This window comes from Oncorhynchus gorbuscha, linkage group LG08 (assembly GCF_021184085.1).
Source record: "Oncorhynchus gorbuscha isolate QuinsamMale2020 ecotype Even-year linkage group LG08, OgorEven_v1.0, whole genome shotgun sequence".
In the NCBI taxonomy this organism is placed as follows: domain Eukaryota; kingdom Metazoa; phylum Chordata; class Actinopteri; order Salmoniformes; family Salmonidae; genus Oncorhynchus; species Oncorhynchus gorbuscha.
The window spans coordinates 58,777,459-58,795,757 of record NC_060180.1 but is presented as its reverse complement, the minus strand read 5'-3'; the positions used below and the strand labels follow the sequence as shown (position 1 = coordinate 58,795,757).

The window sequence follows — 18,299 nt, the reverse complement described above, 5'->3', positions numbered from 1 at the left end:
GTTTTATACGGGTGGACATTCAGTTAAACTGAAGGAAAAATGTTTTAACCTTGTGCTACCATGGTCTACACAACATGTAAAAGTTGCCTTACACAAAGTCTGTTTGGTCTTTGAGCTGCACCACTGGTTGGAAGACCATGGCTCTGCGACGCATCCCCAGCAAACAGGCAGTGTCCTCTGTGTTAGCAAACACCTTCCCTGCACAAGGAGAACAAATACAGTCAGGCACACTTAAGAGTCCAAATTACACCCTATTCCCCCTATGGACCATGGTCAAAAGTAGTGCACTAGTTTAGGATGTATATTAACCAATATGCAATCTAAAAATGATTTTTGTTGTAATATTTTTAGTATTAAATTCAGAACATGTACTCTACCTTCTTTATATGACTCCTTGAGCTTTCTTGAAATCCATTGAATCGCTTTGGCTGCAATCTTTGTTCCAAAGTTCCTGTCGAATGGGGAAGGAGCACCTCCCTTTGGAAATAGAATAAATAATCTGTTTTACTCCGGTCAGTTTATTATGACATGAACCTAAGGTAATATGTAGATTACACAGTAACATGATAAATATATAGTATGCGGTCATTCAATTCACATCTGAGTGGTATCAGTTGCAATCGGGCTACAGTGAGTGTGTCTGTAACCACACCTGCTGCATATGCCCAAGGACATTCTTCCTGCAGTCGAACACTCCTTTCCCCTCCTCAGAGTACAGCTGGTAGATGAAATCTGTGGTGAAGTTCTCATTGGAGTTCTCATTCCTGTAACGTCACACACACAATGTCAAGGTTCCATTTGTCCTGCTGCTGCGTTACAGGGTGATTATTCCTATTGAGTGGTCGCTATAGAGCCTCGATAGATCATCACAAAAGGTAGAGTATTTTAACATAAATCATTTGTATTAGTAGCCTACACAGTGTGGCATAAATATAGTAAGACTATCATACATAGCTGGCTACGTACATGAGTGCCTTTTGTTAACATGCTGTACATTTGTAAAGAGGTGATCATGCCAGACATGAGCTCTTCCTTACCTCAGCACCAAGCCCCTCTGGATGCCCGTCTTCATCTTCTCTGTCAAATGCTCGACGTTGGACTGAAGCAGAGAGAAAAGCCTCACGTTATCTGTGATAAATCTGAAGTATTCTAGAGTTTTCCACCTCCATCTGTAACCTACGTGAGCTTTCCGAGCTGCAGAATGAAGTTCAATTCTCTGCTGTGTCTCAGGGACAGAGTTCTGCAGAGTGCTCTGGTGACCAGGAGGTGGCACACTTCTTACTGCTGTTCTGACCCCTACTTGGATGAGTTATCGCCATTTACTCCAATTAAAGTAGGCTACAGTATACAACATGCCGATGGAACATATGCTAGACCACTGAATTACACTCAACCCTATCTTTTGTTTATAATGAGTGTGTGCACTTTGCAACACATGGGTAAATATCGACATCACCTTGTTCCACAATGGAGCATATATATAACATTTATTACCTTAAATAATAATGTAGCATATATATAATAATTGCATTAAACAATACAAATGATTTCATCTGTCATTGGACCAGCTCTTAGGAGACTGCATATTTTATCCATGATCTAAAGGGCTCTACAACATTTGTGTACCTGACAACAGCAGAATGTCTCTCAGACAATAACAACTAGCACGACAACAACACTAGTGCAGTTGAGTAGGCCTCCTCAAACCATAACAATGAGATCTGTCTTGATCAGAGCTTAACACTCCTGGAATGATGATGCGTTCTACCTATTAATAACCACCATAGCTACGTACTGTAATCTGGGTCACTTGAGCACTCCTAAAATAGAGGACCTGTTGCACCGAGGGAGGAGAGAGTGATTACATGTACATCAGTTACTATGGATTCCAATGAGGAATTAACTTTGATGTAAATATTTAGGTTTATAACAGTGTATACTGTATAAAACTGAGATTCCACCATTGCCAGGTTTTCTATAATTCCTGGTTGGAGGATTCCAAATCAAATGATATTTGTCACATGCTTTGTAAACAACAGGTGTGGACTAACATTGAAATGCTTACTTACGGGTCCTTCCCAACAACGCAGAGAAATAATAGAAAAATAACACAAGGAATAAATACACAATGAGTAATGATAACTTTGCTACTGTCAGGGGTACGAGGTAATTGAGGTAGATACTGTATGTACATATAGGTAGGGATGAAGTCACTAGGCAACAGATAGATAATAATCAGTAACAGTAACAGCAGCGTATGTGATGAGTCAAAAGAGCTAGTGAAAAAGGGTCAATGCAGATAGTCCGGGTAGCAATTTAGCAGTCTTATCCTGCATATTCCCTCCTGATACCAGGAATCTTCCAACCAGAATTTCTGTAAAACCTGGGAGTTTCTGGAAAGTTACTATAATTTTTCTACCTTAAGTAAAACAATGTCCCTCACCTGGAGGTCTCTGATGTCGAAAGGTTCTTCATAGATGTAGACAGCGTCAGCCCCCGCAGCCAGCCCCCCGACACTGGCCAGGTACCCACAGTACCCCCCCATGGTCTCAATGATGAACACACGCCGCTTGGTCCCACTGGCAGACTGCTTGATGCGGTCACATGTCTGACACACACACAGATGCTCATAGTCAGATCAAATAGGCACACAGGTTGTGTCCATAATGGCACCCTATTCCCTTTTTAGTGCATTACTTTTGACCAGGGCGAATAAGGCTCTGGTCAAAAGTTGTTCACTATAAGGGAATAGGGTGGCATTTGTGACAAAAACCAATGTTACAATTATCAATAGCATGCAGACAATGTTGTTTTGTTAGGTAATAGCTACTGTACATACAAAATGCTCTGTATTGGTATCAAACATGCTCACACAATTACCCAAAACATGCTCCATGTCACAATATAATACGATCAAAAAATACAAACAGCATTTCAAGATTTACCAGGATGCAGCTCTAGTCTCAAAGAATTCTTCCATAACATCAAACCAGAAACCAGTTAGTAAAGGAACAGGAAGTCTAATTCTAACTAGTAAAGCGGTTATGTTCTAAGTGTACACAAATGGGGTTGTTTACATTGTGTGAGTATGAATGTGGAAGAGAAATCATGGGAAATATCTGTCTGTTGTCAGTCTATATTCCCACAATAGTTTCACAATGTCAACTAGGGTCGCACATCGGTCCAATAAGTGAACTAGTTTTGACTTGTAGATCTCTAGGAAAGCAGACCACATAATAATACAAATCTAGTGATCACTGATAACTTCAAATGGTACAGTATCATTTCAACCCTGTTAAAAGCTGTGTTCTAGCCTGAGTGCCAGTCTGTTTGTGCTATCATGCCAACTCATTGCCACTCCTTGTCATGCTTGGCTTGACAATGACACCAATGGAGTTGGCAAAAGCATAAACAGATCTGGGACCAGGCTATGTGAGTTCTACCTTACCTCCACGATGGCATTGAGGGAAGTGTCTGCTCCGATACTCAGATCAGTACCAGGCACATTGTTACTAATGGTGGCAGGCAGCACACACATCGGGATGCAAAAGTCCTCATGGCTGGTCCGGGCCTCATAGAGCTGCAGCAGACACTCAAACGCCTGGTGAAGTGGTGCGGCACAAACGCGTTACACCAATAGGTGGAGCATCTCATACTCAGAGAGACCCTACTACACGGTACCCTAGTATGGGTCGTGTCCCAAATGGCACCCTATTCCCTATGTAGTGCAATATATAGCCCATAGAGCTCTGGTCAAAAGTAGTGCAGTATAAAGGGAATAGGCTCTCATTTGGGAGGCAGATCATACTATATGTTACCCTATTAAGGCCTGATGTAGACCCTACCCCATGTAGTATCTGTGTGTGTAAGGCTCTTTCCATGCAAGAGAGGAGTTGGCTTGGTATCCCATTGGCAAAGACGAGACCAAAGAGGGGCGGGGTTGGTTGGTCACCCAAGCTGGCAGACAGACAGAAGTGTTGTCGTGGAAACTACAGTAGACTCAGTCAGTCACAATGCAGCCTGGTGATACTGCACTTGACCTCACAACGTGAGGGAACTTTTGTACGCAAGTGGCAAAATGCTGGTCGTTATCCGTCAGGTCCACTACTCATGCAGACAATCGTGTTCAAAACAAAATGGTGGTCTGTCCTGGTTGAAAACAACAATTAGATAGGCTATTACTGTTCTATGAATCATTTAATCTCCCTTTATTAAAGTTATTAAAGTGAATTAACTTCTTTCTCCAATAGGGTATAGTGTATATTTGTTTCAGATGCTTTGTGAGAATCTAGCTTTTGTTGATAATAGAAATAAAATCAACTAGATGGGTAAAGTAAAATGATTGGTTAGAGAAAACATCTAAATGTTAGTACAACTACGACTTCTACTTCATTCATACCCTTCTCTTCCAAACCTCCACCTCATCCACCTGGCTTGTAGCCATTTGGATAGCAGGATAGGAGTGTTATAGAGCTACGGGTTGTGTTAAACCAGACCAGGGACCAGACATCTCATCATGTTTAGTAAACAAGGTGCAGGGAGAACAATGGAAGTGGCAGGGTGCAAAACATGCCACGTCACTAGTGCATGCCCCTATCTACCACTTACCTGGGACCTAACTGAGAGCTCCACTATGACATTTACCAGCAAAAACAACAGACATCAGAGGCCTCAGACTGAAAGAACTAGCCCTAATATAGTACTACACTCCTAATATTACCCCAACCCCTAATACTACCCCTACCCTTAATATACAGTGCCTTGCAAAATGATTCACCCCCTTGGTGTTTTTCCTATTTTGTTACATTACAACCTGTAATTGAAAAATATTTTATTTGGATTTCATGTAATGGACATACACAAAATAGTCCAAAATGGTGAAGTGAAAAAATGAACTTGTTTCAAAAAATTCGAAAAAATAAAAAACAGAAAAGTGGTGCGTGCATATGTATTCATCACCTTTGCTATGAAGCCCCTAAATAAGATCTGGTGCAACCAATTACCTTCAGAAGTCACATAAATAGTTAAATAAAGTCTACCTGTGTGCAATCAGGTAGACTTTGATCTGCAATCAGGTAGATCACATGATCTGTCACATGATCTCAGTATATATACACCTGTTCTGAAAGGCCCCAGAGTCTGCAACACCACTAGGCAAGGGACACCACTAGGCAAGGGGCACCACCAAGCAAGCGGCACTATGAAGACCAAGGAGCTCTCCAAACAGGTCAGGGACAAAGTTGTGGAGAAGTACAGATCAGGATTGGGTTATAAAGAAATATCCAAAACTTTGAACATCCCACGGAGCACCATTAAATCCATTATTAAAAAATGGAAAGAATATGGCACCACAACAAACCTGCCAAGAGAGGGCCACCCACCAAAACTCACAGACCAGGCAAGGAGGGCATTAATCAGAGAGGCAACAAAGATAACCCTGAAGGAGCTGCAAAGTTCCACAGCGGAGATTGGAGTATCTATCCATAGGACCACTTTAAGCCGTACACTCCACAGAGCTGGGCTTTACAGAAGAGTGTTTGTTTCACAAGAAAAGAAATGTCATCTTCAAAGTGGTAGGCTTGTTGTGTAAATCAAATTATACAAACCCCTGAAAAATCTATTTTAATTCCAGGTTGTACGGCAACAAAATAGGAAAAATGCCCTACCCCTAATATACCTACCTCTAATATACCTACCCATAATACTAACCCTACCCCTAATACTACTCCTAATATACCTACCCTTAATACTACCGCTAATATACCTACCCTTAATACTACCTCTAATATACCTACCCATAATACTAACCTTACCCCTAATACCACCCCTAAAATACCTACCGCTAATCCAACCCTACCCCTAATACTACCCCTAACCAACCTAGCCCTAATCCAATCCTACCTCTAATATACCTACCCCAAAATGACCTACCCCTAATATGCCTCCCCTAATACTCTCCCTGCCCGTAAATGACCTACTCCAATACTTCCCGTACCCCTAATATACCTCCCCCTAATACTATCCTTACCACTAATATAGCTACCCCTAATACTACCCCTAACCATAAATGACCTACCCCTAATACTACCCCTAATACACCTCCCCTAATACCTACCCCTAATACTACCCATACCCCTAATACTACCCATACCCCTAATACTACCCCTACCCCCAATACTACCCGTACCCCTAATACACCTCCCCTAATAGTATATCTACCCCTACCCCTAATATACCTAACTTAATATACCTAACCTAGCCACGTGCTTCTACACCTGCATTGCTTGCTGTTTGGGGTTTTAGGCTGGGTATCTGTACAGCACTTTGATATATCAGCTGATGTAAGAAGGGCTATATAAATACATTTGATTTGATATACCTACCACTAATACTACCCCTACCTCCGATATACCTACCACTAATACTACCCGTACCTCCGATATACCTACCACTAATACTACCCCTACCTCCGATATACCTACCACTAATACTATCCCTACCCATAATATAGTACTAGTCCCCTAATACGACCCCTAACCCTAATATACCTCTCCCTAATACTACCCCTACCCCTAATCTACCTCCCCCTAATATACCTACCCCTAATACTACTCCTACCCCTAATCTACCTCCCCCTAATAATACCCCTACACCTAATATACCTATCCCTAATATATCTACCCCTAAAACTAATCCTACCCCTAATTACCTACCCCGAAAACTAATCCTACCCCTAATTACCTACCCCTAAAACTAATCCTACCCCTACCCCTAATCACCTACCCCTACCCCTAACACCCTCCCTACCCATAAATTACTTACCCTTAAATACACCTACACATAATACTACCCCTAATATACCTATCCCTAATACTACCCCTATCCCTAATATACCTACCCCTAATACTACCCCTACCCATAATATAGTACTACTCCCCTAATACTACCCCTGTCACTAATATATCTCACTCTAACACTACCCCTAATATACCTACCCCTAATACTACTCCTACCCCAAATATACCTCCCCTAATACTACTCCAACCCCTAACATACCTAACCCTAAAACTAAGTCCCCCCTACCCCTAATTACCTACCCCTAAAACTAATCCTACTGCGACCCCTAATTACCAACCCCTAATACTACTCCAACCCCTAATCACCTACCCCTAAAATGAATCCTACCACGACCCTTAATTACCTACCCCTAATACTACTCCAACCCTAAAACTAAGTCTCCCCTACCACTAATTACCTACCCCTAAAACTACTCCAACCCCTAAAACAAATCCTACCGCGACCCTTAATTACCTACCCCTAATACTACTCCAACCCCTAATATACCTAACCCTAAAACTAAGTCTCCACAACCCCTAATTACCTACCCATAATACTACTCCAACCCCTAATTACCTACCCCTAAAACTAATCCTACCGCGACCCTTAATTACCAACCCCTAACATACAGTGCCTTCAGAAATGATTCACATGTTGTTGTGTTCCAGCCTGAATTTGAAATGGATTACATGTAGATGTGTGTGTCACTGGCCTACACCCAATACCCCATCATGTCAAAGTGGACTTATGTTTTAGAAATGTTTACAAATTAATACAAAAATGAAAAATGAAATGTCTTGAGTCAATAAGTATTCAAACCCTTTGTTATGGTAAACCTAAATAAGTAAAATGCTTAACAAGTCACATAATAATTGCATGGTCTCAATTTGTGTGCAATAACCGTGTTTAACATGATTTTTGAATGACTACCTCGTCTCTGTACCTAAGGTCCCATGTCAAGCAGTGATTTTCAAGAGATTTGACCACAAAGACCAGCAAGGTTTTCCAATGTCTCGCAAAGAAGGGCACCTATTGGTAGATGGGTAAAAAAATATATGACATTGAAAATATCCCTTTGAGCATGGTGAAGTTATTAATTACACTTTGGATGATGTATCAATACACTCAGTCACTACAAATATACAGGCGTCCTTCCTAACTCAGATAGGAAGGAAACAGCTCAGAGATTTCACTACGAGGCCAATGGTGACTAACACAGTTACATAGTTTTCTCTTATCACAACCATTAAAACTGAGGTTTGATTAACAACATTTGGAATTACTCCACAATGCTAAATTAATTGACAGAGTAATAAAAGGAAGCATCATATTTGCAACAAGGCACTAAAGAAATACAGCAAAAAACCTGGCAAAGCAATTCACTTTTTGTCCTGAATACAAAATGTTATGTTTGGGGCAAATCAATAACACATTACTTGTCGTGGTTCCTCCTGACAGAGGGCGGCAGAGACCGCCCGAGAGACTTTTATTGGACTCCGGTATGTCGTATTCTTTTTTTTCTGTGGTCCTTTGCAGAAGCTTGAATTGTTCACTGTGTGTGGTCGTTTCCTGAGTGAGTTTGAGACTTAGTGATTATTTATTTTTATTTTTTTCAAGTGTACTGTGGTCCTGCGGCTACTGTTTCTCAGTGAAGTATTATGTTTATCCTTAACTTCTTCGAGATAGGGGGCGCTCTTTTAATTTTTGGATAAAAAACGTTCCTGTTTTAAACAAGATATTTTGTCACGAAAAGATGCTCGACTATGCATGTAATTGACAGCTTTGGAAAGAAAAAACTCTGACGTTTCCAAAACTGCAAATATATTATCTGTGATTGCCCCAGAACTAATGCTACAGGCGAAACAAATATGAAATTTCATACAGGAAATGCCCCAGATTCTGAACGCGCTGTGTTCCAATGTCTCCTTATATGGCTGTGAATGTGCCAGGAATGAGCCTGCCCTTTCTGTCGTTTCCCCAAGGTGTCTGCAGCATTGTGACGTATTTCTAAGCATATCATTGGAAGATTGACCATAAGAGACTACATTTACCAGGTGTCCGCCTGGTGTCCTGCGTCGAAATTATTGCATAATCTCTTGGTCCATGCACATTCCATTTCTTCAGAGGAGAAAGTCAACTGCCATGAATGATTTATCATCGATAGATATGTGAAAAACACCTTGAGGATTGATTCTAATCAACGTTTGCCATGTTTGTCGATATTATGGAGTTAATTTGGAAAAAAAGTTTGCATTGTAATGACTTCATTTTCGTTTTTTTTCTTACCCAAACGTGATGAAGAAAACGGAGCGATTTGTCTACACAAATAATATTTTTGTAAAAATTTGCTATCTAACTGAGAGTCTCCTCAATGAAAACATCTGAAGTTCTTCAAAGGTAAATTATTTTATTTGAATGCTTTTCTTGTTTTTGTGAAAATGTTACATGCTGAATGCCAGGCTTAATGCTATGCTAGGCTATCAATACTGTTACACAAATGCTTGTTTAGCTATGGTTCAAAAGCATATTTTGAAAATCTGAGATGACAGTGTTGTTAACAAAAGGCTAAGCTTGAGAGCTAATATATTTATTTCATTTGCGATTTTCATGAATAGTTAACGTTGCATTATCGTTGCATTATGGTAATGAGCGTGAGGCTGTATTCACGATCCCAGATCCGAGATGGCTAGAATCATGAGGTTAACCACTGATTCCTCGTCTGGTCTCTTCTCTGCACCTGGGTCCAACCTCACCACGTCACATTACTGAGTACCACTCTCAATACTTTCAAGCATAGTGGTGGCTGCATCATGTTATGGGTATGCTTGTAATCGTTAAGGACTGGGGAGTTTTTCAGGATAAAAAACTACATGGAATGGAGCTAAGTACAGGCAAAATCTTACAGAAAAACCTTGTCAGCTTTCCACCAGACACCAGGAGATTGTTTCAGCGGGACAATAACCTAAAACACCAGGCCAACTCTACATTGGAGTTGCTTACCAAGATGACAGTGAATGTTCCTGAGTGCCTGAGGTAGTTTTGACTTAAATCTACATGAAAATCTATGGAAAGAACTGAAAATGGTTGTTTAGCAGTGATCTACAACCAATTTGACAGAGCTTGAAGAATTTTGAAAAGAATAATAGGCAAACGTTGCAAAATCAAGGTGTGGAAATCTCTTAGAGACTTACCCAGAAAGACTCACAGCTGTAATGGCTGCCAAAGATGCTTCTACAAATGATTGACTCAGGGGTGTGACTACTTATGTAAATGAGATATTTCTGTATTTCATTTCCAATAAAACTGCAAAAGTTTCTAAAAAACAGGTTTTCACTTTGTCATTATGGGGTATTATGTGTAGATTGGTGAGAGAACCCCCCCCCCCCCCCCCCCCAAATGTAATCAATGTTGAACTTAGGCTGCAACACAACAAAAGTGGAAGAAGTCAAGAGGTATGAATACTTTCTGAAGGCACTGTACCTACTCCTAATACTACTCCTACCCCTAATATACCTAACCCAAATTACACCCCTAATCCTACTCCTACCACCACTAATCATATACTACTCCACCTCTTTACATGGGTTGAACTTTAATGAAATCACTGTTAACTTCTTGCTGTTTGTACAATAGTCTCTTGCAACTGATCAGTGGATAAGTTGTCATACTACATCTAACTCTTTGACTTAGTGTTTACTGTGGCTTTTTAAACTCTACCTAACTATTTCACTTAGTGTTCACTATGGCTTTTTAATCTCTACCTAACTATTTCCTTTCTGATGATAAAGTAGCACATGCATACCTCGGTTAACACAAATCAGTTTGGTGCCTTTAGGTAACGCTCAGTTACATTCAGCCAGTTGTGATGCTGGTAAATGTCACGCTTGAGCTGCGATCAGTGAAGCCCCCAATTCTGATTGGCTGGAGGGTGTTCTTAAAACACGTAAACTTGCGACCTCTGACCCCCAGCCAGACTTACATCAGTAATAGCATTCAAAGCTGTGTCTGCGCCAATGCTGAGGTCAGAGCCCGGTATATTGTTGGAGACCGTGGCAGGGACCATAACCATGGGGACACAGAACTCATTATATTTCTCCCGGGCAGCGGACAGTTCCATGACTCCCAGGAAGGCCTACAGTACAGGGCAGAGCCAGGGCTTTAGAGCGGAGAGTTAATTGGGTAGCATCCCAAAATGGCACCCTATTCCCTATATAGTACACTACTTTTGACCAGGGCTGGTCAAAAGTAGTGCAGTGTATAGGGTGCCATTTAGGACACACCCCATAAAGACAGGACAAGGTGGGCGGAGCCAATGTGAGGGAGCCGGGCCTATCAAAACGGACAGTGTGACATAGGAAGCACCACACAGTGTAACTGACACAGATTTGGGGGACACAGGGAGCAGAGCCTGAAGGGTGCTAGGAATTGTGGAGAAATATGTTCTTAATAATCATAGGAGGGAATAATGGAGAATATTTTGTCACTTTAGATTGTGAAATGAATGAATACAACAGTGTGACAAACATAGAAAAAGTTATGAGACAGGAGTATATTTCAGTGTATTTCTCAAAGATTATTATTAGTATTACTATTAGAGTGTATTACTATTACTAAAATTCTAATTTTACTAAAAATATAGGATTTTAATGTAAGATCTTTTCAGTGTGCCGGACAATGCATTTAACCAAGTACTTAAAGTATTTGATGATTACTTGACTATGCTAAAAACTTTTCACATTTATAAAAAGTACAATATACAATTTTGTCATGCATAGTAGTGGTATAATACTGTAATAATATTAAACTGCTATTTCAATGTCCAATGCATTTGATGCTGTGATGAGCTGTACATACCTCAAATCCACCGATAACAAGCAAAGCATTGATGTTATGTATCCTGATTTGTTCAGCTATCTTATCAAGATGCTTCGCTGGAAGGGTTCTGAAATAAGGAATGAAAATCTGTGTTCATCTACAGTACCCGATATGTCAGTGTTGACTTTCCATGCTGAAACACTTGTGTCCCAAATGGCACTCTATGGGCTCTGTTCATTGGCCTACCTCTTTGTTCCCAGTATGGACCCCCCTTGTCCAGTCCAACCACCTACATCTCCCCATTTAATCTCCTTTATCTGTGTGGACATAAACACAACAAAACTGCGTTTGAGATTGAGGTTTCAAATGTGTTCTGAGTAGTCTCCATAAAGCTCTCCTAATTGCTAACATCCTCATTCATTACGTTCATTTCAATGGGACACAAAACATGCTAAAGGAAGGAATGACATTCTAAAAAACAATCACGCACATCAGATTTGCAGTCAATGATATAGACATATAACATCTATCCTGCTTTGTATGATAGCTTGATTGTACTGTATTATTGCTCATTAATCTACCAACAGTACTCTACCAAGGTCTCACTCATCCCTCAGTGTTGGGCAAGGTAAAGTAGCATTTGACCATTATTTTCCATCACTTATCCCTGCCTTCATGCTTTCCTCCAGCTGAGTGCCCAGGGCCCTTGAAACAAAGACTGACCCAGGCAGTGTTGTTTGAGGTCTGGTGACAGAGAGAGTGGGTGACAGAGAGAGTGGGTGACAGAGAGAGTGGGTGACAGAGAGAGGAGGGGGTGAGGCCTAGGAAATGGGGATGAGAGTGGAAGTGAGAGAGAGGCCTGCATAAAGGAGAAGGGGTGAGAGAGGCCTGCATAAAGGAGAAGGGGTGAGAGAGAGGCCTGTGTAAAAGAGAGGGTGGGTGAGAGTGGAGGTGAGAGAGAGGCCTGTGTAAAGGTGAGGAGGTGAGAGAGATGCCTGCATAAAGGAGAGGGTGTGAGAGAGAGGCCTGTGTAAAGGAGAGGGGGTGAGAGTGGAGGTGAGAGAGAGGCCTGCATAAAGGAGAGGGGTGAGAAAGAAGCCTGCATAAAGGAGAGGGGGTGAGTGAGAGGCCTGGCTGCATAAAGGAGAGGGGGTGAATGAGAGGCCTCTTCTGCATAAAATAGAGAGGGGTGAGAGAGAGGCCAGCATAAAGGAGAGGGGGTGAGAGAGAGGCCTGCATAAAGGAGAGGGGGTGAGTGAGAGGCCCCTTCTGCATAAAGGAGAGGGGGTGAGTGAGAGGCCTGGCCTGCATAAAGGAGAGGGGTGAGTGAGAGGCCTCTTCTGCATAAAGGACAGGAGGTGAGAGTGGTGGTGAGAGAGAGGCCTGCATAAAGAAGAGGGGGTGAGAGAGGGCCTGGCCTACATAAAGGAGAGGGGGTGAGTGAGAGGCCTCTTCTGCATAAAGGACAGGAGGTGAGAGTGGTGGTGAGAGACCTCTTCTGCATAAAGGAGAGGGGGTGAGAGAGAGGCCTGGCCTACATAAAGGAGAGGGGGTGAGTGAGAGACCTGGCCTGCATAAAGGAGAGGGGGTGAGAGAGAGGCCTGGCCTGCATAAAGGAGAGGGGGTGAGAGAGAGGCCTGGCCTGCATAAAGGAGAGGGGGTGAGAGAGGCCTGGCCTGCATAAAGGAGAGGGGTGAGTGAGAGGCCTCTTCTGCATAAAGGAGAGGGGTGAGTGAGAGTCATATTCTGCATAAAGGAGAGGAGGTGAGTGAGAGGCCTGGCCTGCATAAAGGAGAGGGGGTAAGTGAGAGGCCTGCATCAAGGAGAGGAGGTGAGTGAGAGGCTTGCATCAAGGAGGGTGAGTGAGAGGCCTGGCCTGCATAAAGGAGAGGGGGTAAGTGAGAGGCCTGTATTAAGGAGAGGAGGTGAGTGAGAGGCTTGCATCAAGGAGAGGAGGTGAGTGAGAGGCTTGCATCAAGGAGAGGAGGTGAGTGAGAGGCTTGCATCAAGGAGAGAGGGTGAGTGAGAGGCCTGGCCTGCATAAAGGAGAGGGGGTGAGTAAGCGGCCTGAGAGGCCTGTATAAATGACAGGGGGTGAGTGAGAGGCCTGCAGAAAGGACAGGGGGTGAGTGAGCGGCCTGCAGAAAGGACAGGGGGTGAGTGAGCGGCCTGCAGAAAGGACAGGGGGTGAGTGAGCGGCCTGCAGAAAGGACAGGGGGTGAGTGAGCGGCCTGCAGAAAGGACAGGGGGTGAGTGAGCGGCCTGCAGAAAGGACAGGGGTGAGTGAGCGGCCTGCAGAAAGGACAGGGGTGAGTGAGCGGCCTGCAGAAAGGACAGGGGGTGAGTGAGCGGCCTGCAGAAAGGACAGGGGGTGAGTGAGCGGCATGCAGAAAGGACAGGGGGTGAGTAAGAGGCCTGTATAAATGACAGGGGGTGAGTGAGGCCTGTATAAAAGACAGGGGGTGAGTGAGAGGCCTGTATAAAGGACAGGGGGTGAGTGAGAGGCCTGTATAAAGGACAGGGGGTGAGTGAGAGGCCTGGCCTGGATAAATGACAGGGGGTGAGTGAGAGGCCTGGCCTGGATAAATGACAGGGGGTGAGTGAGAGGCCTGGCCTGGATAAATGACAGGGGGTGAGTGAGAGGCCTGGCTAAAGGACAGGGGGTGAGTGAGAGGCCTGGATAAAGGGCAGGGGATGTAATGTAATGGGTGAGTGAGAGGCCTGGTCTGGATAAAGGACAGGGGTAGATTGAGAGGCCTGGCCTGGATAAAGTAGAGTGGAGGTGAGAGTAATTGGCTTAGTTACTGACTTACTAACTGACTTTATTGTCCCCATGAGGATCATTTTGTTGCAGTGTCATGTACACGTTTAAATACAAAATACAAAACAAAATTGACAATACAATTGTAAGTACTCCTGTTTATCTCCCCACACAAGTCTTATCTGAAAAACACCATCAGTGTCTGTTGCAGGGGACACAAGAGTAAAGGTGACTTACAGAGGGCAGCTACTTTTCTCTGCAAAGCCAGTCAACAAGGTCACTATAACCTTTAGCTTACCTGGCTTCACTGTCATGTTTATATTAATCATTTTTAATATGTTCTTGTTATTCTAATGGCTTTCAAAATATGGAGTAGACTCCATTTCAAGGTTAATGGTGTAAACAATACTAGGGGACAAATATGATCAAATGTGTTTAACAGTGAGAAAACAACCTGTTGATCATGTAGCAGTGAGACCATCATTCTCATTGGGCAAGAATACAATGACTATAATCATGTGTCTTAACTCCAGTACCTGTCCCTTGTAGAATCCCTCGAAGCCGTCGTTAACGGCAAACATCTTGTGCCCCTCGGTGATGCCCACCCTGACGGCCGAGCGGACAGCTGCGTTCATGCCCGCAGCAGGGGCACCCACGTTCAGCACCGCCACGTTGAAGGAGCTCTGAGGATCAACAGCACAGTCATCACACACATTTAGAAATACACAAAACACACAAAAATACATACACATTTTAAACAAGCAGAGTTGGGGTCATTTAAATGTATATTCAGTAAATTCAAAATGCTCATTGATACCCATATCACCAAACCCCTCTGTATACATACACCTGCTCATAGTGGTTGATACTGGGTAGAGATGCTCTACAAGCCTGGCAAAGCTGTTGTCTCCGTGGAGAATGGAGCAGCATGCAGAGACAAGCCTAGCAAGGCCTCATGCTACGGCCCCAAAATGCTGCATCTGTATAGGCTGTTGTTGTACTTCACATAGACCACTGGCTCTGAGCTCAATCACATGATCACAGCGTGCTCATGGACAGATAGACCCCACGTATATGAGTGCCCTCATAGGCGTGGTAATCTCAAAGTAATCGCTTACTTTGAGCAGATCACAAGCATGTGTCTGATTGATACTTCTATGCAGCAGAACTAGTTAGTAGGCTACTATGACAACAGCAAGCATACTGAAAGTGCAGGAACAGGGCACTTCTTACAACACAGATATACTGTGCTTCTACTAAGCAGAGTCATGAAGAAATAAGCAATGAGGCTACAGCAACAGACATCTGTCGTTTTGTGGCACTGTTTATGTTCAAAATAGTCTAATCCAACATGTACTGCGTCAGAAGCTGTCTAGTTCAATCATGGCCCTATGGAGGTATTATTCTATTCAAATAAATATGTTGTTAGAGAAAATGTAACCTAAAAGCTACTTGTTGTTCTATTCTACAATGCCATTGATGCAGCAAATTAGTATTTCAAACGAAGCCTGGTCCCAGATCTGTTTGTGCTCTTGCCAACTCCATTGCTGTCATTGTCAAGCCAAACACCGAGAGTTGGCATGTTAGCACAAACGGTATACATATAGGAGAACTTAGCACTGATCTAAAGCTGGTATATTATAGTAGGTTACAGTACAGTACGTACATTATATGGGAGCTCATCCTCTTCCTATCCCCTCAAGACAGAAAACAATTTAACAAACACACTCTGTTAGTGTCACAAAAAGACCTCAGTATGAGCCACAATGCACCTCAACAGGAAGTACCTGATCCTAACGCACAAATCTGAGAAACGCTGGAGAGACACAAACGTTAGGGAAAACACATGTGAATGTCACAGAAACTTTGTCAATGTACAATATACAGTGGGGCAAAAAAGTATTTAGTCAGCCACCAATTGTGCAAGTTCTCCCACTTAAAAAGATGTGAGACGCCTGTAATTTTCATCATAGGTACACTTCAACTATGACGGACAAAATTAGAAAAACAATCCAGATAATCATGTTGTAGGATTTTTAATGAATTTATTTGAAAATGATGGTGGAAAATAAGTATTTGGTCAATAACAAAAGTTTATCTCAATACTTATCTCAATGTTATATACCCTTTGTTGGCAATGACAGAGGTCAAACATTTTCTGTAAGTCTTCACAAGGTTTCACACACTGTTGCTGGTATTTTGACCCATTCCTCCATGCAGATCTCCTCTAGAGCAGTGATGTTTTGGGGCTGTTGCTGGGCAACACAGACTTTCAACTCCCTCCAAAGATTTTCTATGGGGTTGAGATCTGGAGACTGGCTAGGCCACTCCAGGACCTTGAAATGCTTCTTACGAAGCCATTCCTCATTGCCCGGGTGGTGTGTTTGGGATCATTGTCATGCTGAAAGACCCAGCCACGTTTCATCATCAATGCCCTTGCTGATGGAAAGAGGTTTTCACTCAAAATCTCACGATACATGGCCCCATTCATTCTTTCCTTTACACGGATCAGTCGTCCTGGTCCCTTTGCAGAAAAACAGCCCCAAAGCATGATGTTTCCACTCTCATGCTTCACAGTAGGTATGGTGTTCTTTGAATGCAACTCAGCATTCTTTGTCCTTCAAACACAACGAGTTGAGATTTTACCAAAAAGTTATATTTTGGTTTCATCTGACCATATGACATTCTCCCAATCTTCTTCTGGATCATCCAAATGCTCTCTAGCAAACTTCAGACGGGCCTGGACATGTACTGGCTTAAGCAGGGGGACACGTCTGGCACTGCAGGATTTGAGTCCCTGGCGGCGTAGTGTGTTACTGATGGTAGGCTTTGTTACTTTGGTCCCAGCTCTCTGCAGAGGTCACTAGGTCCCCCCGTGTGGTTCTAGGATTTTTGCTTATCAGTGGTCTTGTATGTCTTCCATTTCCCAATAATTGCTTCCACTGTTGATTTCTTCAAACCAAGCTGCTTACCTATTGCAGATTCAGTCTTCCCAGCCTGGTGCAGGTCTACAATTTTGTTTCTGGTGTCCTTTGACAGCTCTTTGGTCTTGGCCATAGTGGAGTTTGGAGTGTGACTGTTTGAGGTTGTGGACAGGTGTCTTTTATACTGATAACAAGTTCAAACAGGTGCCATTAATACAGGTAACGAGTGGAGGACGGAGGAGCCTCTTAAAAAAGAAGTTACAGGTCTGTGAGAGCCAGAAATCTTGCTTGTTTGTAGGTGACCAAATACTTATTTTCCACCATAATTTGCAAATAAATTCATTAAAAATCCTACAATGGGATTTTCTGGATTTTTTTTTCTGATTTTGCCTGTCATAGTTGAAGTGTACCTATGATGACAATTACACGCCTCTCTCATCTTTTTAAGTGGGAGAACTTGCACAATTGGTGGCTGACTAAATACTTTTTTGCCCCATTGTAAATGTTTGCCTTGGGTTATCTGAGGATACTTACATTTGGGAGTTCAGAGTCTGCTTTCCGGTAAGACAGGAGTTTGTAGGTGTTCAGGTTGTTTTCGAAACTCCTGCAAAATATGAATGAAACATACTGTTATTCATCCATCTAACTTTTGTCCAGAAACCTCCATTACTAAGTTGCATAAACTTTTAAAGGCAAGAGGAAAATGAATCTGAATCCTGTAACGCGGTAATGGTCCTGCTAGACTAGACTGCTGGCCAAATAAAGATATGCATCTTAGAAATACAGAGATATCACTTTATTTTATCAAAGAATGTAGAATTGGTACAAGAGTCAGATAATGTACCTGCCACGCAGTCTCACAGCTTCCTCAAAATTCTTCTCGTCCATGGCTTTCTGGACGTCTTGTGTCTATTGAGAACATAAATAAGAGTGGTTAATGTGTCTGGAATCAACAGCCTATC

At 42.6% G+C, this 18,299-nt stretch overlaps 1 protein-coding gene across 9 annotated transcripts in view; it reads right to left on the bottom strand.

The window, feature by feature from the left end:
* LOC124041912 (ATP-dependent 6-phosphofructokinase, platelet type-like) overlaps positions 1-18,299 on the bottom strand; it is a 41,108-nt gene that overhangs the window by 838 nt on the left and 21,971 nt on the right. For 2 of the 9 annotated variants that reach the window (XM_046360074.1, XM_046360075.1), the window contains exons 11-23: positions 18,182-18,246; positions 17,872-17,941; positions 16,080-16,103; positions 14,950-15,096; positions 11,899-11,969; positions 11,692-11,779; positions 10,817-10,969; positions 3,449-3,601; positions 2,444-2,608; positions 1,038-1,099; positions 653-764; positions 378-477; positions 93-198 (exon numbers count right to left, since the gene is read on the bottom strand). In XM_046360074.1, coding sequence (XP_046216030.1) covers positions 93-198; positions 378-477; positions 653-764; positions 1,038-1,099; positions 2,444-2,608; positions 3,449-3,601; positions 10,817-10,969; positions 11,692-11,779; positions 11,899-11,969; positions 14,950-15,096; positions 16,080-16,103; positions 17,872-17,941; positions 18,182-18,246 — 1,316 coding nt within the window. The remainder of the gene's footprint in view (positions 1-92; positions 199-377; positions 478-652; positions 765-1,037; positions 1,100-2,443; positions 2,609-3,448; positions 3,602-10,816; positions 10,970-11,691; positions 11,780-11,898; positions 11,970-14,949; positions 15,097-16,079; positions 16,104-17,871; positions 17,942-18,181; positions 18,247-18,299) is intronic. The other 7 variants (XM_046360082.1, XM_046360077.1, XM_046360081.1 and 4 more) reach the window with 5 other exon arrangements.